The 27865-nt window shown below is 42.6% G+C and overlaps 1 protein-coding gene across 3 annotated transcripts in view; it reads right to left on the bottom strand.

The window, feature by feature from the left end:
• LOC110520045 (polypeptide N-acetylgalactosaminyltransferase 13) overlaps positions 1-27625 on the bottom strand; it is a 56629-nt gene extending 29004 nt beyond the window's left edge. For all 3 annotated transcript variants that reach the window (XM_036974307.2, XM_036974308.2, XM_090229634.1), the window contains exons 1-6: positions 27106-27625; positions 21750-22012; positions 9302-9470; positions 3232-3398; positions 2640-2847; positions 895-1065 (exon numbers count right to left, since the gene is read on the bottom strand). In XM_036974307.2, the coding sequence (XP_036830202.1) occupies positions 895-1065; positions 2640-2847; positions 3232-3398; positions 9302-9470; positions 21750-21891 (857 nt within the window). In that variant the 5' untranslated portion in view covers positions 21892-22012; positions 27106-27625. The remainder of the gene's footprint in view (positions 1-894; positions 1066-2639; positions 2848-3231; positions 3399-9301; positions 9471-21749; positions 22013-27105) is intronic.
• Positions 27626-27865: the final 240 nt, after the last annotated feature.

Raw genomic sequence — 27865 nt, 5'->3', positions numbered from 1 at the left:
CTCTTCATCAAACAAATGGGCACTTTGGACACTAGCATTTCACACACAAAACAAAACCTGACCTAGACTGACAATCTCGATGCAAAATGACTATTTCATTGTTTGATCCACTCTCTGCCGTTTTCATTCTGCTAAAAAGAAGCAAACAGACACCGCTAGGGGCTTGGAGATGACAATCTTCTTTTAAGACAATGAAAATCAGATGTATGAAGCATTGAGGGACACCATCATAATACCGTGTTGTTGCTCTGTCCAATAAAATATAATTGATGGAGAGGTGTGTCAATATTTCTGCAGCACCAGCTTCATTGATCTATTTTTCTTGTATTCCAAGATGAAACTAGCTACACCGTGAAACTACAACTCCTGTATCAAATAACAACAACAACAACAACAACAACAAAAACATATTAAAAAAACATTGGCCTCGCAGCTAAGTCAGTATTTCACAGCAATGCAATCTATCTCCAAATGATGCAGCTCTGACAGCTATCGGAGAAGAGGGCTTCTAAAGAAATCCACACCAATGATGTCAGCTCTGCGACTTCCCAGCACTACCAACAACCTACTCTCACCTGAAATGATAACGCTAGAGAGCGAATATTTGTTGTCTTTACGAGGCTTTTCAGTAAACTGGTCTTTAATGTTACTGTCCTCCACTACATTTTTTTTTATTGTTCCCCTCTAATCAGGGACTGATTTAGACCTGGGACACCAGGTGCGTGCAATTAATTGCCAGGTAGACCAGTAGGGTTCGGACCTCATAGGGTAAGAGTCGAGCACCCCTGCTTTATAGTGCCCTACTTTTACAAAAGTAGGGCACTACAAAGGGAATAGGGTGCCAAATAAACTCATTTCAACTCGGGCAACAGATAAAGGCATATATGTGTGTACCTGAGTGGTAATGTCCTGTCCCCTTTGCGCCTGTCCATTTCTCTCTGAGGCACGGGGTACCAACGGAAATTCAGCTTCCAGTTGAATCCTCCGTAGGTCATGTCTGAGCCCGCCATGTATTCAAACGTCTCGTCGCTGATCACATCGATTATAGGACATACCACAGATCTCCTAAACAACCACGAAGAGAAAGATAAGGCATTCATTTGACAAGAAATACATTGACAGCCTAAACAACCACGGAGAAATCCAAAGCATTCCTGTTACAGGAAATAGTGAAAGAAAGCCCTAGATAAATGACATGTGGAATCAACTTCAGAAAATGACTTTGTAGGACTGGGTAGTCTCTTCAATTTATTCACTTCCTTCCCTTAAACCCCAAAACTTTGTGTCATTTCCATTAACAATATTCCACGCCTGGTTATATTAAACTGCTTGGCTGGCAGAGCCAACAGCATTAATTCATCCACAAAATAAATAATAAAGGAATAAATAATTTACAAAGCTAATGGTGCCATAACTGTTCATTCTTCAGGTGAGCGCCGAGACAAATAGCTAACTGCTGACCATGCATTTCTACAGCGGTGGCATTATCCCCAGCTTCATTATGAGTTTATTTCAATATTAGTAAATCATCGGCTGGTCCATACTCATTATAAACATATCCATTAGGAGAACAACACTGACCGGAGGTAACATACTACTTACAGTCAAAAGGAAATGGAATATATGCATGTTGATTATGTTGACAATGACAACACAGTATGGATGTGTGGCCTCAGACGGTTTGCTTCAGTAGGAGTTTTACAGTAAAGCTGAAGGTAACCTTTAAGGCGTGCGTCTCAAATGGCACCCTATTCCCTAGTGCGCTACTTTCGACCCGGGCCCATAGGGCTTTGGTCAAAAGTAGTGTACTAGGTAGGGAAATAGGGTGCCACTTGGGACCCACCCAGCCTCTAGGTGCTGCAGGGAATTCATTCAACGCATCCCCTTCACTCAGCACCCACTTCACTTCCTGGTCTAAATCTAATCAGTGTTTGTGCACTTTTATGCTCCGGCACCTACTTTTACACGTCAATAAACGTGCAGGGTCGTAAAAGTGTAATGGCTCCATAATATAATCTCCTCGGTAATACTAAACTAATTTCTGCCTGGCACCTGAGGCAAAATGGGTGGATGTCTGACACCAGATAAGAGAGATAAGGGGGTGGGGGGGGGCAAATACATTTTCAGTCCATCTACACTTTCTCCCTTTCATGTAGAAGGAAACCTTCGCCCACCGAACAAGCAAGTGCAATCCTGAAACAGGATTAGAATAACCACACCATTACTTCATTAATATAACCACGATTCCAAATAATAGGATTTCAACCCTGCTGTCACTTACAAATAGCCACCAACAACTGACTCAGTGCAATCACATTCTACTGTATCTCCCACGGTATAAAGAAGCGGCAGACAGCGTTGTGACAAAACAAGCTGCCACTCAGCTATGGGGCACACAGCTGTCACGGGCATTGGTGTCGTTGCCTGCTATAAAGTCGAGCTAGTGTCTACCATTAACGTCAGATCCAGTTTTCAGACGACACAGAAGACAAGCGGAAGGCTAATGAGTTAGCATCTCACTGAGGCAGCAGGAAGAGAACAGAGCAGAGATGATTTGCTTTCGAGCCTCAGCACCCTCATGTCTACCCATTGCCGTGTGTTCCATTTACATCGAGCGTGGTGATGGTGGAGCTCCTTACCGGTCCTCTTTGATCCTGGCCAGCAGAGGCTCCAGCCAGCCCACTGTGCATTCACAGTGGGCGTCCAGGAAGGTGATGACCTGTCCCCGTGTGGCAGCTGCCCCTCTTAGCCTGGCCCGGATCAGCCCCGTTCGCTGCTCCATCCGCAGGACCCGCACGGGAACCTCCAGGGTACGAGCATAGTTCTCCAGCTTCTTTCCCAAGAAGTCTGACAGAAGAGGACACATCAGAGAGGACATGTTTCAAACGCCCGGAATAACTTAATTGTTTGGTGTTTTTCCCGCGTTCATTCACAGTTATCAAGGCAAGTGCCGATTTTCTTTCAAATGTGGTATATTATTATCCTTTAATACAAAGAACGTTACAGACATGTTACAGACATGTTACAGACATGTTTCAAACTCCCATAGAACTTCATTGTGCAGTGTTGTTTTCCATATTCATTCACAATTATCAAGGGCCGATTGTCTTTCAAATTTTACATCGATACTATCACACAATACTAAGAACTGCATGTATTAATCCCAGAGTGACCTTTTAAACTCAGTGAAGCTAGTTAGTTGATGGTTTAGGCTGGACCCAGCTACAGTACCTCTCTCACTGGCGTCGTCCACCAGCAGGATCTCCTGCAGCAGGTGCCGTGGCGAGCGGTTGATGACACTGTGGACAGTGCGGAGCAGGGTGCTCCACGCCTCGTTGTGGAACACGATCACTATGCTGGTGTCGGGGAGATCGTCCGCGTACACCTTCGTCTTGCAACTGATGGACGGACAACGGGAGCTCTGGTTAAGAGGTCAAATAGGCTGCTACTCCTGATGCGTGTCTACAGTAGAGTGCTATCAACAGTGAGCATAGTTGTGTGACATGCTTGTGAATGTAAAATATATGTGGCTGAAATTGACCTCAGAGCGTTGTAACAAAATTAACTGCTTTCAAACAAAGCCAAAGTTCACAAGACTTAGTATATGCTGCACCAGTGTTTCCCCCAGGATTTTTTTCAGCAGTGACGGCAAGGGTGCATCGCTTCTAGACCTTAGCACAATGACATGCTATCTTTTCCCATAGATTTCCAGTTGTTGATTCAATGACTATCCATTTAAAAGCTAATCTCAGCAGAAATTACATGAATATATAGCACCTCAGAGAGTGCTGCCCTATATACATAGACTTGAAATCACTGTCCACTTTAATACTTGGAACACTAGTCACTTTAATAAGGTTTACATATTTTGCACTACTCATCTCATATGTACAGTGCCTTGCGAAAGTATTCGGCCCCCTTGAACTTTGCAACCTTTTGCCACATTTCAGGATTCAAACATAAAGATATAAAACTGTATTTTTTTGGGACACAAGTGGGACACAATCATGAAGTGGAACGACATTTATTGGATATTTCAAACTTTTTTAACAAATCAAAAACTGAAAAATTGGGCGTGCAAAATTATTCAGCCCCCTTAAGTTAATACTTTGTAGCGCCACCTTTTGCTGCGATTACAGCTGTAAGTCGCTTGGGGTATGTCTCTATCAGTTTTGCACATCAAAAGACTGACATTTTTTCCCATTCCTCCTTGCAAAACAGCTCGAGCTCAGTGAGGTTGGATGGAGAGCATTTGTGAACAGCAGTTTTCAGTTCTTTCCACAGATTCTCGATTGGATTCAGGTCTGGACTTTGACTTGGCCATTCTAACACCTGGATATGTTTATTTTTGAACCATTCCATTGTAGATTTTGCTTTATGTTTTGGATCATTGTCTTGTTGGAAGACAAATCTCCGTCCCAGTCTCAGGTCTTTTGCAGACTCCATCAGGTTTTCTTCCAGAATGGTCCTGTATTTGGCTCCATCCATCTTCCCATCAATTTTAACCATCTTCCCTGTCCCTGCTGAAGAAAAGCAGGCCCAAACCATGATGCTGCCACCACCATGTTTGACAGTGGGGATGGTGTGTTCAGCTGTGTTGCTTTTACGCCAAACAAAACGTTTTGCATTGTTGCCAAAAAGTTCAATTTTGGTTTCATCTGACCAGAGCACCTTCTTCCAAATGTTTGGTGTGTCTCCCAGGTGGCTTGTGGCAAACTTTAAACAACACTTTTTATGGATATCTTTAAGAAATGGCTTTCTTCTAGCCACTCTTCCATAAAGGCCAGATTTGTGCAATATACGACTCTCTCTTTGTTTGTTGTCCTATGGACAGTCTCCCACCTCAGCTGTAGATCTCTGCAGTTCATCCAGAGTGATCATGGGCCTCTTGGCTGCATCTCTGATCAGTCTTCTCCTTGTATGAGCTGAAAGTTTAGAGGGACGGCCAGGTCTTGGTAGATTTGCAGTGGTCTGATACTCCTTCCATTTCAATATTATCGCTTGCACAGTGCTCCTTGGGATGTTTAAAGCTTGGGAAATATTTTTGTATCCAAATCCGGCTTTAAACTTCTTCACAACAGTATCTCGGACCTGCCTGGTGTGTTCCTTGTTCTTCATGATGCTCTCTGCGCTGAGACTATCACAGTGCAGGTGCATTTATACGGAGACTTGATTACACACAGGTGGATTGTATTTATCATCATTAGTCATTTAGGTCAACATTGGATCATTCAGAGATCCTCACTAAACTTCTGGAGAGAGTTTGCTGCACTGAAAGTAAAGGGGCTGAATAATTTTGCACGCCCAATTTTTCAGTTTTTGATTTGTTAAAAAAGTTTGAAATATCCAATAAATGTCATTCCACTTCATGATTGTGTCCCACTTGTTGTTGATTCTTCACAAAAAAATACAGTTTTATATCTTTATGTTTGAAGCCTGAAATGTGGCAAAAGGTCGCAAAGTTCAAGGGGGCCGAATACTTTCGCAAGGCACTGTATTTACTGTATTCTATTCTATATCTCCATGTATTCTAGTCCATGCCGCTCCGACATTGCTCGTCCAAATATGTATAAACTCTTAATTCCATTCCTTTACTTAAAATGTGTGTGTATTGTTGTGAAATTGTTAGATATTACGTGTTAGATATTACTGTACTGATGGAGCTAGAAACAGAAGCATTTCGCTACACCTGCAATAACATCTGCTAAACATGTGTATGTGACCAATAAAATGTGATTTGAACACTGTGCTGTGCTAAATGGCATGCTGCTCCACACACACAGGCTGTGTCCCAAATGGCACCTTATTCCTTATACAGACCACTACTTCCGACCAGGGCTCACATACACTGCCTTCAGAAAGTATTCACACCCCTTCACTTTCCCCACATTTTGTAGTGTTACAGCCTGAATTGAAAACAGATTACACTGACATACACATAATACCCCATAATGTCAAAGTGGAATTATGTTTATTGAATTTCTTACTAATGAATTAAAAGGGAAAAGCTGAAATATCTTGTGTCAATAAGTATTCAACCCCTTTTGTCATGGCAAGCCTAAGTAAGTTCAGGAGTAAAAAATGTGCTTAACAAGTCACATAATAAGTTGCATGGGCTCACTCTGTGTGCAATAATAAAGTTTAACATGATTTTTGAATGACTGCCTCATCTCTCACATGCAATTATCTGTAAGGTCCCTCAGTCGAGCAGTGAATTTCAAACACAGATTCAACCACAAAGACCAGGGAGGTTTTCCAAAGCCTCGTAAAGAAGGGCTCCCATTGGTAGATGGGTAGAAAGAAGGAAGGAAACCGCTCTGGGATTCCACCATGAGGCCAATAGTGACTTTAAAACTCCTACAGAGTTGAATGGCTGTAATAGGAGAAAACTGAGGATGGATCAACAACATTGTAGTTACTCCACAATACTAACCTAATTGACAGGAGGAAAAGAAGGAAGCCTGTACAGAATAAAAAATGATCCTAAACTTGCATCCTGTCTGCAACAAGCCATTAAAGTAATATTGCAAAACAGTAGCAAAGCAACTCACTTTTTTGTCTTGAGTACAAAGTGTTATATTTGGGGAAAATCCAATACATTACTGAGAACCACTCCATATTTTCGAGCATAGTGGTGGCTGAATCATGCTTGTAATCGTTAAGGACTGGGTTTTTTTTTTTTCAGGGGGGGGGGGGTAAAAAAACACAGGCAAAATCCTAAATGAAAACCTGGTTCAGTCTGCCTTCCACCAGACACTGGGATATGAATTCACCTTTCAGCAGGACAAAACATAAAATACAAGGCTACACTGGAGTGGCCTAGTTACAGTTTTGACTTAAATCTACTTGAAAATCTATGGCAAGATCTATTGGTTGTCCAGCAAAGATCAACAACCAATTTGACAGAGCTTGAAGAATAATGGGAAAATCTTGTACAATGCAGATGTGGAAAGCTCTTAGAGACTTACCCAGAAAGACTCACAGCTGTAATCGCTGACAAAGATGCTTAAAATTAGATATTTCTGTATTTCATTTTCAAAAATATATATATATATATTTTTTAAATGTAATAACAGGTTTTCACTTTGTCATGATTGGGGTTTTGTTGTGTAGGCTGTGTTTCTGGCTGTAACACAACAAAATGTGGACAAAGTCAAGGGATATGAATACTTTACGAAGGCACTGTAGGGAATAGGGTGCCATTTGGGATGCAGTCACACACCCCCAGAGATACAGACCAAAGGCAGGGCAAGCCTGCCATGTAGTGTAGATTGTAATGTTAAATAAAGTATGAGGAGGGTGCATTAAAGATAGAGAGGAGGCAGCCGGGTTGGAAGTGGGAGGTGACAGGCGATTGGAGCGGACAGTAGGTTTATCCCATTCACCCCACGACGGGTGACAGGACAGACTGACAGAATGGGAGCACCAGGGTAGCTAGCTACTAGCCACTGAGCGATCATCTTATTTCTTTCAACCACTGCCTATTACACCCCATGACAATAACCCTCTCCCTCACAGTCTTGCAAAGCCAAGCTGAGTTCTTTAATAACGTTCCAAGGTGTACTGGCGAGTTTGAGGAAGATTTTGAGATGCAATTAGTACGATTCTGCAGCTTGGCACTCTCTTGGGGTAAAATAAAATCAACAGACCACAGACCTAGATCTATGGCTCTTTTGTACAAATTCTTCATTATAAACTGGGTGGTTACAACCCTGAATGCTGATTGGCTGATATCCATTGTATATCAAACCGTATACTACGGGTATGACAAAACATGTATTTTTACTGCTCTAATTACATTGGTAACCAGTTTACATTAGCAATAAGGCACCTTGGGGGTTTGTGGTATATGGCCAATATACCACGGCTAATTGCTGTTCTTACGCACGACACAAAGCGGAGTGCCTGGATACAGCCCTTATATATTGGCCATATACCACAAACCCCTGAGGTGCCTTATTGCTTAAATATACGATAGGACTAGTTCATTAAAGTGGAATTCATAATTCGCTAAATCTACAAGAATTAAACTTAGCACAATCCTTGTACATGTGTGAAATGGAGTGCGTGCAGTGTTCACATATATTGTAAATGTTCCTTTTTTTTGTGTGATAACTTTTCATATAAAATGTTATAGCAATGTAAACCCCATGGGGGGACAGTTGATTTTCGAGGCGGTGGGTAATATATAAACAATATAGACAATGTTCACAGTATTGGCATATGCTTACATTCCCTGCATCGTTTTTTTAATATTGTTGTATTGACAATGTTCCTATTTTCAATACCACAAAGAGCACATTCTAAAGAACAGTGGACAAAGAATGTCCTGTAGGAACACAGAAACACAAAATCACTGGGCTGTCTCCCGGAGAGAAGACCTGTCTCTCGATCAGCTGCTCAAGATAAATGTGGATCATATTTCACCCAAATTGCCCTTTGGGTTTTCATTATCCAGCTCTAGTAGGTCTTGGGCGACAGTAAACAAAGCCCTTCTCCCATTCAGACTGTCACGGCTGAAGTAAACACACAAAGACCGTGATGGATACCACACGGGCAAATAATCTCTTTGAGTCTAATGTTCTTCAATTAGAGCAGTGGTGTCTGGTGGCACTTTGAAATGGGATGACGGCCTCCTTGGAATCGCCGGAACGGAATAAACGGAATGGTATGAAAAACATCAAACACATGGTTTCCATGAGATAGATGCTGCTCCATTGATTCCATTCCAGTCATTACTATGAGTCCTCGTCCCCTCACCAGCCACCACTGAATTAGAGTATGTTACATCATGGAATGAATCCTGAGGAGTCCGAGGACTTAGACAGGGGGTGAGGCGCAGTGTGAAACGTTTAATATCTCCTTTCATTCTGCCCCAACGGGTCGTCTTAATCAAAGTTAACAAATTGGTTCATTCCAGACGATATCAAAATGTTCTGTTGAACCTTAGTTATTTGGCAGACAGTCTCTTTTGCTTCGCATTGCTGCGGCTGCTCCTAAAATGACACACCATGTTGTCATTCTCAAAGTTGCGTGTCAGCGTAGTGTGGTTTTCCGAAGTGAATTCAGCGGAAGTTTCTGGACTAAAACAACAACTAGTGAAAAAGGGCAGAAAGTAGATCCAACATGTTGGCCCTTTTTGAGAACCAGAGCATGTTGCGAAGCGAAGTGGAGGTATTAGGGCTTCTGAGGTGTAGCGGTAGACGGGGCTGTCATAGTGGGTGGTGTGTGTAGTGCCGAGTAAAGAGGTCAGCGGGGGTAATTCACAGTGTGTGTCTGGGAAAAGGCCGAGTTCACTCACCCGTCCAGTCTCACGTCCGGCAGACTCCTGTTGAGAGCAATCATGTCGCTGGCCATCAGATTGAACTGGTTAATCTTAAAGAGCTCCTTCATTTTCTCTTGCTCGTCCTTTGCGATAGCCACCGCTTTCCCCATCTCCCCCGGGCCCTCGTGGGCTCGCGACATGACTGCTGCAAGACAATAGGGAGACATGTTGCATATTTTACACTTCTGTGTTAAATGTGATATTTCACTGTTGTTTCAATGGAAGCGGAAGGTCCAAACATTGAACTTCAGCTACTGAAATCTGCTAAATGTAGCTACAACTGTTATAGTGTATATATTACTAAAGGTACAGAACTGTGGGCAAGCAAATGAACTTAAAATGAACCGTGAGCAAATTAAGCATGCTGTAGACTAGACTAGAGTGTTTCTAACAGAGAAATATTGACCTCAGATCACTCGGTACTGGTACCCCTTGTATATAGCCTCGTTATTGTTATTTTATTGTGTTACATTTCTATTATTTTTTACTTTAGTTTATTTGGTAAACTGTACTGTTGGTTAAGGGCTTGTAAGTAAGCATTTCACGGTTAGGTCTACACTTGTTGTATTCGGCCCATGTGACAAACAAAGTTTGATTTGATTTGTCTAACAGAGAAAGACTGGTCGCATATCAGTGTAAAATGAAATATGCCACATCGTCAGGCTTTGAACGCTGAGGTCATTAAAATGTCCCTACCAGCCAATGACATGCTGATCAGTCTGACACTGATGCAGCTTCACCAAAGCATTCTGGATCTATTAACTACTCTTCTTATCATCTGCCATACAGTCATGTCCTCCTAGCCAAGCATCATCTGGGCCTGTTGGGGAAATCCAGGATTTGTCCAGAGATTTAGGACGAGCCCTTCTCTCTCTCTCTCTCTCTCTCTCACTGATGAATGAGGAAGTAATGAGAGCGTTACAACAGCAGCCCTCATTGCTGTTTAAAAATATCAGCTCATATATCTGATCAATCAGCATTACTGAAGATCCATTAAAGCCTTGAAAACAAGCTGCCTCTGCTGCACACCGCTCCACAATGCTTCACAATTATCCAAAGGTAAATAATCTCCAGTGGATTTATGCTCCGCACTCCGATAATCTCTTAAACCAGAGGGAGTGATTTCCATGGGGGACCATTCACATTTGCTCAAAAGGCCCCAGGTTAAGAGGATTCCCATTTCGCATTCCAAATGGCACCCTATTCCCTTTACAGTGTGCTACTTTTGACCAGAGCCCAACGGGCCCTGGTCAAAAGTAGTACACGATGAAGGGAATAGGGTGCATTTGGGACGCATCCCCAGTCAACCCTCCTAGAGCTCCAATGCTGGGCTGGTGGAGGTTTAGACTCTGATCTGATCGAGGTTCTTCTCGGTGGTGACACCCTCCATTAGGACAATGGCTTAAACCCGATGGGCTTGCAGAGAGAGCTGAGCTGGATTATTCAATGAACTATCCATCTAACACATGCCCACCACAGCCACTCAGATCATCCATCAATCTATTTGTACAGACACTACTTTAGATAAATGGTGCACAAAGAGCTGAAAGGCCAGCCATACTGTCTGAAACATACTATATTTGTAACCTCACTGATTGAAAAAGGGTCTAAATGTATCGGGAGGTAACAAACATTACAGCTTCAACTGAGGGACTTATGAGACCGAACATTGTTCCTAGTCTCGCTCTTTCTCATGAGACAGTACATCAAATCAATCCAATGTTATTTGTCACATGCGTCGTAAAACAACAGGGGTAGACTAACAGTGAAATGTTTACTTTACAGGTCCTTTTCCAACAATGCAGAGTTGAAGATAAAATGTTAATTAAAAAATGTAAATAGTGACACGAGGAAGAAAATACACAGAGAATAACAAATAAAAAGTAAAAAAAAATATATATATATATAGGGGAGAAGAAAATAACATGGCTATATATAGGGGAGAAGAAAATAACATGGTTAAACATAGGGAGAAGAAAATAGCATGGTTATATATAGGGGAGTAGAAAATAACATGGTTAAACATAGGGAGAAGAAAATAACATGGTTATATATAGGGGAGTAGAAAATAACATGGTTATATATAAGGGAGTAGAAAATAACATGGTTAAACATAGGGAGGAGAAAATAACATGGATATACATAGGGAGTACCAGCAACGAGTTGTTGTGCAGGGGTACAAGGTAATTGTACTGTACACATACAGTACCAGTCAAAGGTTTGGACACACCTACTCATTCAAGGGTTTTTCTTTATTTGTAGTATTTTCTACATTGTAGAATAATGGTGAAGACGTCAACACTATAAAATAAAACATATGGAATCATGTCGTAGCCAAAAAAGTGCTAAACAAATCAAAATATATTTGAAATTTGACATTCTTCAAAACGGCCACCCTTTGCCTTGATGACAGCTTTGCACACTCTTGGCATTCTCTCAACCAGCTTCACGAGGAATGCTTTTCCAACAGTCTTGTAGGAGTTCCCAAATATGCTGAGCACTCTTTGGCTCCTTTTCCTTCACTCTGCAGTCCAACTCATCCCAAACCATCTCAATTGGGTTGAGGTTGGGTGATTGTGGAGGCCAGGTCATCTGATGCAGCACTCCATCACTCTCCTTGGTCAAATTGCCCTTACACAGCCTGGAGGTGTGTTTTGGGTCATTGTCCTGTTGAAAAAATGTTTTTTGTCCCACTAAGAGCAAACCAGATGGGATGGCGTATCACTTCAGAATGCTGTGGTAGCCATGCTGGTTAAGTGTGCCTTGAATTCTAAATACATCACAGACAGTGTCACCAGCCAAGGACCCCCACACCATCACACCTCCTCCTCCATGCTTCACGGTGGGAACCACACATGAGAAGATAATCCGTTCACCTACTCTGCGTCTCACAAAGACATGGCGGTTGGAACCAAAAATCTCAAATTTGGACTCATCAGACCAAAGGACAGAGTTCCACTGGTCTAATGTCCATTGTTCGTGTTTCTTGGCCCAATCAAGTCTCTTCTTATTATTGTATTTTAGTAGTGGTTTCTTTGCAGCAATTCAACCATGAAGGTCTGATTCACACAGTCTCCTCTGAACAGTTTAGATGTGTCTGTTACTTGAACTCTGTGAAGCATTTATTTGGGCTGCAATTTGAGGTGCAGTTAACTCTAATGGACTTATCCTCTGCAGCAGAGGTAACTCTGCGTCTTCCTTTCCTGTGGCGGTCCTCGTGAGAGCCAGTTTCATCATAGCGCTTGATGGTTTCTGCGATTGCACTTGAGGAAACTTTCAAAGATCTTGAAATGTTCCACATTGACTGACCTTCATGTCTTAAAGTAATGATGGGCTTTCGTTTCTCTTTGCTTATTTGAGCTGTTCTTGCCATAATATGGACTTGGTCTTTTACCAAATAGGGCTATCTTCAGTGTGTCAGTGTAAGTATGTGTGAGACTGTGTGTACATAATCAGTGCCAGGTAGTCCGGGTATCCATTTGATAAGTGACTATATCTTAAATTCCAAGATTATAGAAGGTTTGAAACACAATGTGGTCAGAATTGTGTTATGTATTTTTGATAGAATGATCTATTTCTGTTTTTGAGGCTTTACAGGATGAGCTATTCAGTTCTACTGTACACCCAGAGATGGCACAGAATGTTCTGGGAAACCGACAATGTTGACATGCTGACTATGTCTACATAATTTATTCATAAAATCAATATGCTATTTGCTTATTGAGTAGGTGATTTCGGTAACTATTGTATACTTCTGACGCCTGCTACAATGGCTTACCCATTACCAAACCCTTGCTGTCTTGCACAGCTTTCATCGAATCCAATTCGTAATGGAAACATTTTTGTTGGGTTTAACGTAAAATGGCACCCATTTAATTTATGTTCGTTTTATTCTCTTATATTATTTCTTATTGTTATTGTATTGTCGAGAAGGAACCTGCAAGTAAGCATTTAGTTGAACGGTGTATACCATGTATATCCTGTACATACAACACAACTAATAACTTGAAACATATGGTGTGTGTGCGCGTGTGTGTTGGGGTGTCAGTGTAAGTATGTGTGAGACTGTGGGTAGAGTACAGTGTGTGTGCATAGAGTCAGTGCAACAGAGGTAACCATTTGCAGGTAGCAATTTGATTAGCTATTTAGAAGTCTTGTTGAGAATTCTTATGACTTGGGGGAAGAAGCTGTTCAGGGTCTTGTTGGTTCCAGACTTGGTGCATTGGTACCGCTTGCCGTGCTGTAGCAGAGACCAGTCTGTGGCTTGGGTGGCTGGAGTCTTTGAGCCTTTTTGGGGCCTTCCTCTGACATAGAGTATAGAGATCCTTGATGTCAGGGAGCTCGGCCCCAGTGATGTAGCGCGCAGTACGCACTACCCTCTGTAGTGCCTTGCGGGCGGATGCCAAGCATTTTCCATACCAAGCGGTGATGCAGCCAGTCAAGATGCTCTCAATGGTGCAGCAGTAGAACTTTTTGAGGATCTGAGGGCCCGTGCAAAATATTTTCAGCCTCCGGAGCGGGAAGAGGCATTGTCGTGCTCTTTTCACGACAGTGTTTATCAGAGAGAGATAGAGAGAGAGAGCCTCCAGGTGACCAGACACCCACCAATGTCATGATTTCTATATGAAAACACGCACAGTATCCTCACAAGTTCAAGTGAACTGCTCAATATTATCCACGGGCTTAGAAATAAAAAAAATGACTGTGGCATCTGCCCTTTTCTCTGGCTCTTCAGCCCAACAAACCCATTACTGACCACCTGACATGGACCACGACAACAGTAACTTCAGCCCTAGTCCTTGTCCAGTGATTTTGTCAGCAATTACTGCTTCACGGTCTTCACACTCACATACAACGGGTCTGTAGAGACACGGTCAATAGTGTTGAGCAAAAACAAGAGTGCTCTATTCTTTCATTCCTCTTTCCTGTAAAACATCTGTTTACAGTTTTGGGGGGGACATAAATGGAGATTAATCGATTAGCCTACTTAAAACTTTTGTTGAGTTATTAAATGGACAAATAAGTACGAATACAGTATCCAGTATTGCAATCCACAAGTGACAGTGCTAAGAGCTTACTGCAACAGCGGCTATGTGGTGCGCCATTCTATAGCTAGAGGACTCCTGATATTTTTTGTCTTTATCTGCTGCGGTCTAGTACCGTCTTTTTTGCTAGCTAGGGCCACCTACTTGAAGTGCTGCCCGTCTTCCCAGAGGCCTACTTGCTGTGTGAACTGCTGACTGCTCATATGCTGCAGATGATTGTTGACACATCAACCAGGATCGAGGGGCAGGGCAATTTGTGACTTGTTTGGTAATCAGTGGCTGTACTGGAGGGGGAGTGGTTTCTCCTCTCCGAGGCAATCAGCAATTAGTACGTTGGGGGGGGGGGGGGGTTGTGCTCTTCACCCCTGCTAGGCAATTAGAAATGAGTGTTAGTACTTCAGTCTCCACTGGTTTCCAAACGGCGGCCGTATTAGCGGTGGTCTCATCGCTGAAACGGAGACGGTTCTGCCGAGTTGTTCGAGGAAGGAAAGAGTATCTTACCTATTGATTTTCCTGATCTCATGTAGCTTTTTTGTTGTTGTATTTTTGGTAACTACCGTATGTGTTTTCGATACCTGTACACTCCTCTCCCCTGTAGGCTTTATAGACTATCCCCACACCTTGGCTACATCCCTTCTAATTTAGTGTACCCTGCGCTCACAACCTCTGTGCAATTTTGGGTCTCTGGCAATGTTTGGAACTGCCTGATCTGCGGTCAAGAACGCAGAGTTCATCTCAGTTTATGCTGCCATTCAATCCCTTGATTTGTTTTTTTTGGGGGGGGCCCCTGACGGAGACATGGATAACCCCAGAGAACACTGCTTCTCCATCTGACTACATTTTCTCTCATAGTCCGAAAGCATCTGGTCGTCGCGGTTGTGGGCTACTAATTTCTCAAAACTGGAGATTTTCATTCTCTCTTTCAAATCCATCTCATTTTAATTATATGCTGTCACTTGTCCACTCAGGCTTAATATTGCTTTCATCTATCGCCCAGCAGGTGCCCTGGGAGAGTTCCTCAATGAGCTTGACCCCTTGATAAGTTCTAGGCCCTCTCTATACACCAAGTCACTCGGCTACATCATGTTCTCACATGGTCTCTATCATTGCTATGCGGATGACACTCAACTAATTTTCTCCATCCCTCCTTCTGTCACCCAGGTGGTGACGTTCATCTCTTCGTGCCTGGCAGATATCTCATCTTGGATGTCGGCATCTTGGATGTCTAGCTCTGACTTTGCTGATATACTTTTCCTCAATAAAGTAGCTGTTTACTATGCCTGTATGTTGTCGAACCTAGCTTAAGATTAATGCATTAACTAAGTCACTCTGGATAGAAGCATCTGCTAAATTACTCAAATGGCAATTGAAGTAATTTTACATTTTGTTTTCCATTTCAAAAGAACTGTGCTCTTTTGGTTTCCATCAGCAGTTCCCAATGTGATTTTCAAACTCAAATTGGAATCATTGATTCTCTCCAGAAAGGCTGTGAAGCCTGCTTATCAAGTGGGAGCAAAGGCTCAAGCAATGTGGGATATCACATTGATCTGCAGGCGGCTCTGATTATATTATATGATCTTAGCTTGATTTCCAACATCCTCAAGCCATTTCTATGCTTATTTTACTTTGTAGAGTGGAAGGGGACTTTGTAGCCTGTACAAGGTTGCTGCGTTAAGAGACTGGATGCATCTCATACGGCTCCCTATTTAGATCACTAACTTTGACCAAGGACCCTGTAGGGCTCTGGTCAAAAGTAGTGCACTATAAAGGGCTAGCACTTGGTGAAGTCACTCAATTGGCTTAGTGCAAGGGTATCAAACTCAATTCCTGGAGGGCCAAGTGACTGTGGGTTTGCGCTCTTCCCTTGTACTTGATTGATGAATTAAGGTCATTAATTAGTTAGGAACTCCCCTCACTTGGTTGTCTAGGTCTTAATGTGGCACGAATTGAAAGGAAATTGACACTGCTGACTTAGTGCTTACACAAACACACTGCTAGGACAATTGGCATTTTTCTGTAAGTATATCCTAAATTCCAAGATTATAGAAGGTTTGAAACACAATGTGGTCAGTATTGTTTTATGTATTTTTGATAGCTTCAAAAACAGAAAAACATAATTCTGTCTAAACTAGAGGACATTATTTTATAGGAGCCACTGTACAGTTCCACTGTACACCAAGAGATGGCACAGAATGTTCTGGGAACAAACAATGCTGACTACATGTACATAACTGATTAATAAAATCAATAAGCTATTTAGTGAAGTCGGTGGTTACTGAATACTTCTGACGTCTGCTACAATGGCTTACCCATGACCAAACGCTTTACCCTCTTGCACAGCTTTCGTCAACCTTTTTGTTGGGTTTAACGTCAAACGGCACCCGTTTCCTTTCTGTTGGTACTCTTATCTTTTATTTCTTGTTGCAATGTCGAAGGAACCTGCAAGTAAGCATTTCATTGGACGGTGCATATCATGTGTCGTATTGACAGGATATACAACTAATAACACTCAAATCATAACTTCATGCAGTACCCAACATAGACCGAGCCACCGCTGAGGTGTACCTACCCTCACCTGGAATCAAACATTCTTTAAAAGTCCACTATTGACTAGATTGTGTACACGCTAGAATCGGCGTCCACTTGTCCAAATTAGATATAATGCAATTGAGAGTGATCCAATCCATATGGCTTACTGTAGGACTTCATAAGTTGTGATTCCTTAGTCATAGTGTGGTGCTTGTATGGTTGTATAATATTGTAAGGCATGTAGATTGATGTAATACATTTGGTTGCATAATTACCACAAATGGATATCATAGGTAATCATCCGATCTAAAACCAACATGTGTAAAAGACATGTTTTGCTACACAATAAAATACAAATTATACAATACTACACAGAAACTGCAGTATATAAATGTATTGTAGTCATACACTGAGCATACAAAGCATTAAGCACACTCTTTCCGTGACAGACTGACAAGGTGAATGCAGGTGAACGCTGTGATCCCTTATTGATGTCACTTCAATCAGTGTAAATTAAGGGGAGGAGACAGGTTAAAGAAGGATTTTTAAGCCTTGATACAATTGAGACATGGATTGAGTATACTACTCGCCAATGTCCAGTCTCTTGTCAACAAGGTAGATGAAATTCGAGCAAGGGTTGCCTTCCAGAGAGACATCAGAGATTGTAACATTCTCTGTTTCACGGAAACATAGCTCTCTCGGGATATGTTGTCGGAATCGGTTCAGCCACCGGGCTTCTCCATGCATCGCGCCGGCAGGGATATTCTCCTCTCTGGGAAGAGGAAGGGCGGGGACGCATGCTAGTCATATTATCTCCCAAGAGAATTCTCGTCAATTATCGTCATAGCGGTGTACATTCCCCCTCAAGCAGACACCAAGACGGCCCTCAAGGAACTTCACTGGACTCTATGTAAACCATATATCCTGAGGCTGCATTTATTGTAGCTGGGGATTTTAACAAAGCAAATTTGAGAACAAGGTTACCTAAATTTTATCAGCATATTGATTGCACCACGCGCGGGTGTAATACATATCACCGCCACCCTAGACCCACTTCAGTTTGCATACCGCCCCAACAGGTCCACAGACGATGCAATCGCCATCATGCTGCACACTGCCCTATCCCATCTGACAAGAGAAATACCTACAGTGGGGCAAAAAAATATTTAGTCAGCCACCATTTGTGCAAGTTCTCCCACTTAAAAAGATGAGAGAGGCTGAGATGAGATGATGAGAATTTTAATCATAGGTACACTTCAACTATGACAGACAAAATGAGGGGGAAAAAAATCCAGAAAATCACATTGTAGGATTTTAAATGAATTTATTTGCAAATTATGGTGGAAAATAAGTATTTGGTCAATAACAAAAGTTTATCTCAATACTTTGTTATATATATATACCCTTTGTTGGCAATGACAGAGATCAAACGTTTTCTGCAAGGTTTTCACACACTGTTGCTGGTATTTTGGCCCATTCCTCCATGCAGATCTCCTCTAGAGCAGTGATGTTTTGGGGCTGTTGCTGGGCAACGTGGACTTTCAACTCCCTCCAAAGATTTTCTATGGGGTTGAGATCTGGAGACTGGCTAGGCCACTCCAGGACCTTGAAATGCTTCTTATGAAGCCACTCCTTCGTTGCCCGGGCGATGTGTTTGGGATCATTGTCATGCTGAAAGACCCAGCCACGTTTCATCTCCAATACCCTTGCTGATGGAAGGAGGTTTTCACTCAAAATCCCCCGATACATGGCCCCATTCATTCTTTCCTTTACACGGATCAGTCGTCCTGGGCCCTTTGCAGAAAAACAGCCCCAAAGCATGATGTTTCCACCCCCATGCTTGACAGTAGGTATGGTGTTCTTTGGATGCAACTCAGCATTCTTTGTCCTCCAAACACGACGAGTTGAGTTTTTACCAAAAAGTTATATTTTGGTTTCATCTGACCATATGACATTCTCCCAATCTTCTTCTGGATCATCCAAATGCTCTCTAGCAAACTTCAGACGGGCCTGGACATGTACTGGCTTAAGCAGGGGGACACGTCTGGCACTGCAGGATTTGAGTCCCTGGCGGCGTAGTGTGTTACTGATGGTAGGCTTTGTTACTTTGGTCCCAGCTCTCTGCAGGTCATTCACTAGGTCCCCCCGTGTGGTTCTGGAATTTTTGCTCACCGTTCTTGTGATCATTTTGACCCCACGAGGTGAGATCTTGCGTGGAGCCCCAGATCGAGGGAGATTATCAGTGGTCTTGTATGTCTTCCATTTCCTAATAATTGCTCCCGCAGTTGATTTCTTCAAACCAAGCTGCTTACCTGTTGCAGATTCAGTCTTCACAGCCTGGTGCAGGTCTACAATTTTGTTTCTGGTGTCCTTTGACAGCTCTTTGGTCTTGGCCATAGTGGAGTTTGGAGTGTGACTGTACAGGTAAATACAGGTAAAGAGTGGAGGACAGAGGAGCCTCTTAAAGAAGAAGTTACAGGTCTGTGAGAGCCTGAAATCTTGCTTGTTTGTAGGTGACCAAATACTTATTTTCCACCATAATTTGCAAATTCATAAAAAATCCTACAATGTGATTTTCTAGATTTTTTTTCTCATTTTGTCTGTCATAGTTGAAGTGTACCTATGATGAAAATTACAGGCCTTTCATCTTTTTAAGTGGGAGAACTTGCACAATTGGTGGCTGACTAAATACTTTTTTGCCCAACTGTATGTAAGAATGCTGTTCATTGACTACAGCTCAGCATTCAACACCATAGTACCCACCAAGCTCATCATCAAACTGGAGGTCCTGGGCCTCAACCCCGCCCTGTGCAATTGGGTCCTAGACTTTCTGACGGGCCGCCCCCAGGTGGTGAAGGTAGGAAACAACATCTCCACTTCGCTGAACCTCAACACTGGGGCCCCACAAGGGTGTGTGCTCAGCCCCCTCCTGTACTCCCTGTTCACCCACGATTGCGTGGCCATGCACACCTCCAACTCAATCATTAAGTTTGCAGATGACACAACAGTAGTGTGCTTGATTGCCAACAATGACGAGACTGAGGGATGAGGGCACTCGGAGTGTGGTGTCAGGAAAATAACCTCTCACTTAAGGTCAACAAAACAAAGGAGATGATCGTGGACTTCAGGAAACAGCAGAGGGAGCACCCCCCTATCCACATCGAAGGGACAGCAGTGGAGAAGGTGGAACGTTTTAAGTTCCTCCGCGTACACATCAGGCAAACTGAAATGGTCCACCCACACAGACAGTGAGGTGAAGAAGGCGCAACAGTGCCTCCTAAACCTCAGGAGGCTGAAGAAATTTGGCTTGTCACCCAAAACCCTGACAAATTTTTACAGATGCACAATCGAGAGCATCCTATCAGGCTGTATCACAGCCTGGTATGGTAACTGCACCGCCCTCAACCGCAAGGCTCTCCAGAGGGTGGTGTGGTCTGCACAACGCATCACTAAAGGCAAACTATCTGCCCTCCATGACACCTACAGCACCCGATGTCACAGGAAGGCCAAAAAGATCATCATTGAATAGGGTATGGTAGTAGGTGCCAGGCGCACCGGTTTGTGTCAAGAACTGCATCACTCAACAGTTTCCTGTGTGTATCAAGAATGGTCTATTACTTTATTTAAGGGATTCACCCAAATGACATAATGACATACTGGTGAACTATCCCTTTAAGAATGTAAAAAAAGGCCTAAACTAAATAATATTAACATGTGTAATACAAGGATCAAAGACCATTAGGCCAACCAAATACATTTTACGATGTTCATTGGAGCCTCTTAAAGCAACAGAGAGAATGGGTGACAGACTGCCAAAATCCTAAGCCATTAATTCCCCCAAAAGCTTACACTGACATATTTAGTCGGAAAATGACCTCAATGCTGAGCGCATGTGCCAAACCGGATAACACCATTTCAATTCAACTAAGAGCATAAGTAACTCGTATGTACTCTAACTTCAGGCACTTGTTGTGATGGAAATGAGTCTGGAATCGAGAAGGCCACGTAACTTTTTAGCTCCATTCTGGCAGAGGTTTCTCCCCAATTCCAACCTTGAAAGCAGCTTAGCGGGCCACTTGTAAACCTGCTTACTGGAAAGGCCATGTCGGGAAATACTGGGCCAGAGAAGGAAAGGACACTCCTGTGGATAAGCTTGATTAAACAGGGATACGGAAGATCCAACTGAAGCCAACAGTTGGATCAAGGCATAGTGTATCCCAAATGGTACCCTATTCCCTATAAAGTGCACTAGCTTCAGCCAGAGCCCTATGAACGCTGGTCAAAAGTAGTGTAGTATACAGGGAATAGGGTGCCATTTGAAACTCAACCCCTTTTCTCATTCTCAAGTGTTTTTCTCTTAATTGTGCACCCAGGCTGAGATTCAACAAGTTTATTAGTAACTCCATTGCTTTTCTTTGAAGTTACTTTGGTGTTTGTTCTCCAAACTTCCCAAAAGTAATAGCATGAGAATAGTGTAATTTGAATAGGACTACAGTGTTTACATCGGACAATTACTTGTTTGAGTTGGACTACCGTGTCGAGCTGGCAAATCTGTGTCAAATAAATGTCTGTCTAGCCTGAGTCATGGTGACTGTTTCACAGGGCCACAAACCCACATCTACAGATCAAACGCTCTAATGTATGTTTGATTAGGTTTTAAGACTATAGTATCAAATCCATTGGCTTCTATGGAAGTCATCAGTTGTGCTTGTTTCACCAACCATCGGTGCATTGTCTATGCGTCTCTGACGTATGCTTTTGGTGTTGTTGTTTGTGTCTTGCTGGTGAGAAACCTAAAGTTCACCTTTCACCTCATGGGATTAATAAAGTTGATTCAATTTCGGGCTCACCTCTGAGAGCAGGCAGCAGTGAGTGGTCCTTCCTGTCGTCACATTTGTTACATTCACTGAAGTAGAGCAGCAGGAAGACATCCACCAGCACCCAGACAAGCGAGGTGGTCAGCACCACCTTACAGTATACGAAACGCCGCATCGGCCCCCCGTGACGTGACGTGGCGGCAGAGAGGAATCAGCAGGCTGGCCCCTGACAGAAAGCAGGAACTCTGGAGACTAAACAAGGTAACGGAGGGGAGACACACCGGGATGTCATCCCACTACAGAGAGAGGAGAGAAAAACACACAGACCTGGTTGGAGGGAGAACTTTGAGAAATGAAAAAAAACCATTTAATTGATGAAATGTTAAGAGTGAACATTGTGACAATGAAACTGAGGAGAATTCATTGATTTCACCATACAGCTTCCACCAACAGCTAACTTCCTTTGAACATGTCTTTTGGTATGGAACACGGTTGTTGACAATGACTTGGTATTTTTCCATTTGAGAGAGAAAAGCAGAAAGCTAATTCCTTCCTCAGAGAGTCTGCATATCATCTGTGGTTTATTGGCAGATTTGCCTAGACCAGGCAGATAGATTTCAGTCCAATGAGAATGTTTGTGCGGAACAGAAATCTCAATGGAATGAAATGAACACCTCACTAGTATTCCACATGAAAAAAAAAAATTGCTATGTAATGTGACTTTCTCTAAGGAGAATTACTGGTTTACAGAGGCAACAAGCTGCATTCAATTCTCCCTGTATGAAACTGTGTGTGTGTAAAATCACAATAGATGTGCCGGACAAGACCGCTCTAAAAGAAGCAGTCCGAAGAGAATAAATAGACAATGTTAACAAAATGGACACTCTTTTCATAATATTAATTCATATCCACCTGACAACTTTGTTACGATAGTGATGGATTAGATCACAACTGAAATAGAGCATGCTTTGCACGTTTTCTATTTTCCTCCTACAAATGTTGATCTCCAATCGAATGTTAGGATGTACAAGAAGGTTGCTTTGACTGAAAGGTCTGCACTGTGGTACTTTCCCTTTAAATATCCTGTAAAGCAATAAGAGCTATCCATGATCCCAAAGTCTTGCGTTTTCGTTTCGGGGGGAAATTAGACCATATTAAATGGCATAAAAGGCTATCAAATATTTCTGTCTTACACACAAATTCTGGTATTGGAGTGTTCTGTGGGGCATTGAGTTTCCATAAACGCGGTCACATAACCACACGCAAAAATGCAACTGAAAACAGAAACCCCCTTGGTGTACGTTGAAGTGGTGTGTGTGTGTGTGTGTGTATAAGTGTGTGTGTGTGTGCGCATTTTTGTTTACCCACATCATCCTCCAATATGCTCAAGGCCCTATGCCAATGGAGGGTTCTTATAACACCCCTCTAGACTCATCCCCAGAAGGAAATTTGACTCTCCCATTTCCTTATCATTCTCCTGCTGCATAGGTGCAGCGTAGTGCAGTCTTTGCGCTCACAACATCCCTCTCTGCTTCCTGTATACGTCCATCACAGTAGATGACAAGCCTGTCCTGAGTTGACTGTTATCGCTTCCAAAAACAAAGATACCGTCCTGTAGGTTCAGTCCAGGCCTAACCCAACATACCTGATTCCGCTATTTAAAGGTATGGGTGAGCAGCTAATTAGTAAAAACAGGTGTGCTCTGGTTAGCCTCACACTACCATCCTGATCTGGTGAACTTAGGGAGTGAACGTTATTTGTAATAAGGGCTACATGGAGAAAATCGGACCTCTCTGAAATGAAAAATGGATGGCCATCCGTTCAGCAAGATATAATTGACCTCAACCCTCCCTCAACGTCGTTGCGCTCACAACATCCCCCTCTGCTTCCTGTATTCGTCAATCACAGTAGATGACAAGCCTGTCCTGAGTTAACTGTTATCGCTTCCAAAAATAAGCCTGGTCACCCAGTCATGTTTATTAGTAGCGTCACAGCCCCGTAAACAACCAGTCACACTGACAATGGTTCATCATTGGCCGCTTTCTGTCATAAGTAGACCTACAAAGCTTAACCAAATTTACAGGACATCTAAGGTGGGACATTAGCCCCAAAATGGCCTTGAGAACGGCAGTCTAATAAAATAAAGACTCCTTTGTGTGCAATGTTGTCATCTGTTGCAGACTTTTCGCAAACCATAAAAATGTATAGATTCCGGTGATAAGGTATTCAAATCCTCCATTTCCAACACATCATGAATCTGATTGAAATGAAAGAGACCAACGCCTAGTAACACTAGACCGCTTGGAACCTTACTCCACGCTACTTTCATCATATTGAATTCTATGCTAATTTCTGCAGAGAGAAGAAGAAAAAAAAAACTCGGAAACATGTCTGCTGTGTTTTCCCGCGGCCATCTGCTTAGAACTGTCGAGTGCAATGTTTGGGTCTGGTGCCACCAACCAGGCTGGAGGCGACGCTCGCGTTCCCCCTCTGAAGCGGCTGGGTCATTAGTCCAACCATCTGCACGGATGAATATTTCCTGTCTGTTGAGCAGTGCACTACAACAAGGTCTCTCCCCTCATTACAGCATACATTTCAGCTGAAAACACTTGTCGGAACAACGCAAACCTTATTGACCGTGGCGACGCTTTGACGCTTTAACCCACGGGCCAGAAGTGTAACATTTTTTGGGCACCTCTGACACTGACAGTTACTGTTTGACTGTACCCATACTCCTACACATCAAACAAGGCTGCTCTGAAGTTCAAACAATGGCAATTCAGCTCTAATGTCCTCTATCAGTTCTGACTGGTTTATTCTGGAATCCCAGATGCAGAATTATCTGAAGTACATGATTCTTCACTCAAGAAGCAGACTGAACTTCTCTTAATACAAGCTCACTTAGGTACACTCCAGGGCCACTGATATAAGCATTATGACAGGGAGCACTTTGAGCCCAATCTTTTACAATGTTCAGAAAAGGATAAATCAGCACAAATCGTTCAGCGTTAGGCATTCAGGGGACAGGAAATGATTATCAGGATGGACTAGAGGGCTGATCCTCTTAAGTCCGTCCGTCGCTCCGATCCAATGGGGTGCTGTGACGACGTCAATAACAAAGGGAAGAGGTGGGCTGTGCTACTAAAGTACACGAGGGAATACTTTAGTGGCATATCTATTGGGCAGGGCCCCACAACTCTCATCCTGGAGATACCGTCCTGTAAGTTCAGTCCAGTCGTAACCCAACATACCTGATTCAGCTATTTAAAGGTCTGGGTGAGCAGCTAATTAGTAAAAACAGGTGTGCTTTGGTTAGCCTCACACTACCATCCTGATCTGGTGAACTTAGGGAGTGAACATTATTTATTATAAGAATGGACAGAGAGATAGGCCCATGTGTTCATCTGATCATATTTCTCCAATTCTAAATCAGTGTGCCTTGTCTGCAATGAAACTGTCCCCTTTTTTGCAAATAATTGAATCTGAGACTTCGTTAGGAATCTGAGCATGGTACTTCCACAAGTTAACCTACCCAGACAGAGTAGACCTAGTGACACTGCTGGCTACTCTTCTTCTATGGCTTAACCCAACTTGAGAGGGTCACAAGTGTTTCCCTAAAAGCTGTCTGGGTTTAAACATCTTCTACTGTACAGAAAGTGAATATCTTTAATCAATTGATACTGACAGAATTAGATTACTTTTCAAGCAAAGTCAATTTTTTTGGTCTCCTCGGCTATAGAAGGATGTAGCTTCGCACTCTCATTCTCAAACCGAACAGAGCATAGGCTATAGGCCAGTCCGCGTGCAAGACTAGATTATTTGGACTAGGCCTAATCATAAATTATTTTCAGAAGAAGCCTTTGACTCTCCTCCTGAACTGCCATCATAGACCTACACAGCACAGCCATTGGTTAGGCAGCACACACGAAAAAAAATGGAATCAGCAAGAGCAGAGCAGGCCGGGGCTCAGGATTGTAATATCCATTGCAGTGTCTAATGCAGCCTAGTTGTATTTACACCATCCCAGAAGCGATCTTGTGAATATAACTTTGTTCTGTTCTTCTCCGAGCATGCACTTCGTAGCCTATAGGCTATGGATCATTTGATTGAGACCACACTAAATAGCCTATAGGCGCACGCCCAGCGAAGAATCAGAGATGCGGGGCGGCATCAGCCACACATCGATATATAGCCTAATAAGCAACAAATTCCAAAACACTGACAAATATCAACATTTCATTATTTACAAAGTACATGACCCTCCCCTGGACTATATTGAAAAAAGAAAATACTAAATCCTCGACTGAAATTGAAAAAGCATGACCCTCCCCCATTTTCCTCCAGGTGCCCATTCTGTGCACTTATATCCATCCCAAGCTCACGAGATCAGGATGGTAGTACGAGGCTACGCTTTATGAGGGTTGGACCGGAAAACCTATAGGACGGTAGATCCCCAGGAAGAGGACGTAATGTAAGTATCGTACCACTCGATTCATCGAGACCATTATGAAGTGAGAGACAACCCACAGGGTGTGATATGGTGGAAAGCCAAGCGCACACTCCCTCCACTCAGCAGCAGACCGATAAATAGAGGCTAAAAGGGAACATATCGATTCATCTGTTGTCTTTATACAGCTGAACTGATCTAAAGACAACGTGTCCGTAACAAATAGGCTAAGTGAGACTTAACTTGTTGACCTATTTGAGAGCCCACTGGCTACTACCACTTCAACTGTTACCAGTGTCTCACTGCAGGGTTGGGTTCAATTTGAATACAAGGCAGTCAATTCAGGAAGTAATACTGAAATGACAATTCAATAATTACAATAGGCCATCTGTTTTCAATGACTGTTCAATAAGTGAAGAGAAGCAAAAAAAAAAGCGAAGCTATTTGTGTCAAAGATTTTTCCCATTTTTGAATGACCCCCAACCCGGCCTCACAGCACTATATCGAAAGGTAAATTGCTAGAACAATCGTGTGGCAAAATGTCATCCTTGATATCGGACCTCCACAACAATCTTGTCATTATGATGGATGAGTAGGGTATTGACTTCAAACTGCTGCAGAAGGACAGGTGTATATCCAGGCTACAGCTCATCGATATCATTCCTACATTCAAGACTAAGATTATCTAATTGGAAAGCTTAGCGACAATGTTACAACAAATATTGTAGATACAGCCTATATCAACAGCAGGCTGATATAGGACCTTACATTCCTGCAATATCTAATTGACAGTCTAGAATCTAGTAATTAATAGACGGAACACTAGAACATGCTATATTCCAAATGAACATTTCTACTGTAGCCATCTCTTATGACATTGTCTGAATGCTGAAATATGAAAGCACGTCATTCAAGAAACATGTCATTTTGTACAATACTTACAGAAAATATGTCTTATTGTAATCAATTAATGGCACAATGATTTCTCGCTTGCCAGCAACGTGTTGCATTGGGTTAACAGCACTAATGTAATTCACTAATCATTTTTGAATGGTTGAAATGGTAAATCAAACTATCAATCCAAATGTTCCGCAGACGGGAAACCTGTATCTGAATGAAGAGCATAATTTTACGTCCCGATGATGTTGCTGGTTGGCAATCTTCCTTGCTTGACAGTCTTTGCTAGTCCGTCTTCAGATGTACCGCAGTCCCCCCGACGCGACACGTAGACTACCGATATATTGTAGCCTAAACAAGTTCCCCTGTAATCTCTAACATTCTATGCAGCGCAAAATGATATGTCTTTGTATCCACCTGTTCTCGGAAAGAATAATGTATAACGGGGTAACGGACAGGCGATACATTCTGGTGCAATCTACCATGAAAACTATAGAGGCAATAGTCCTTTTATTCATCCGTAATTGGTTGCAAGTCACGTCGATCAGGAAGTCCTGCTGATCCTGAGCATCAAGGGCGTCTGGTAAATGTATTTCTTTCAGTGTGCATCATATGGGAAATAGCCTAAAGCACAAAAGTCAAATACATAGGTTACACACGACATATTGAAATATCCTACAATACATAATATAATATATTCGTGGTATGAATTATTTGTAGGCTATATCTGAAAATATAAGTAGTTTATACACAGTTAATAATGAGTTAATATGTAGGATCTATAACGTTAAATAGTCAGTAGATA

Source organism: Oncorhynchus mykiss, chromosome 3 (assembly GCF_057628025.1).
Source record: "Oncorhynchus mykiss isolate SJ-2025 chromosome 3, ASM5762802v1, whole genome shotgun sequence".
NCBI lineage: Eukaryota > Metazoa > Chordata > Actinopteri > Salmoniformes > Salmonidae > Oncorhynchus > Oncorhynchus mykiss.
Note: the sequence above shows the minus strand (reverse complement) of the source record. Positions and strands in the feature narration are given on the sequence as shown.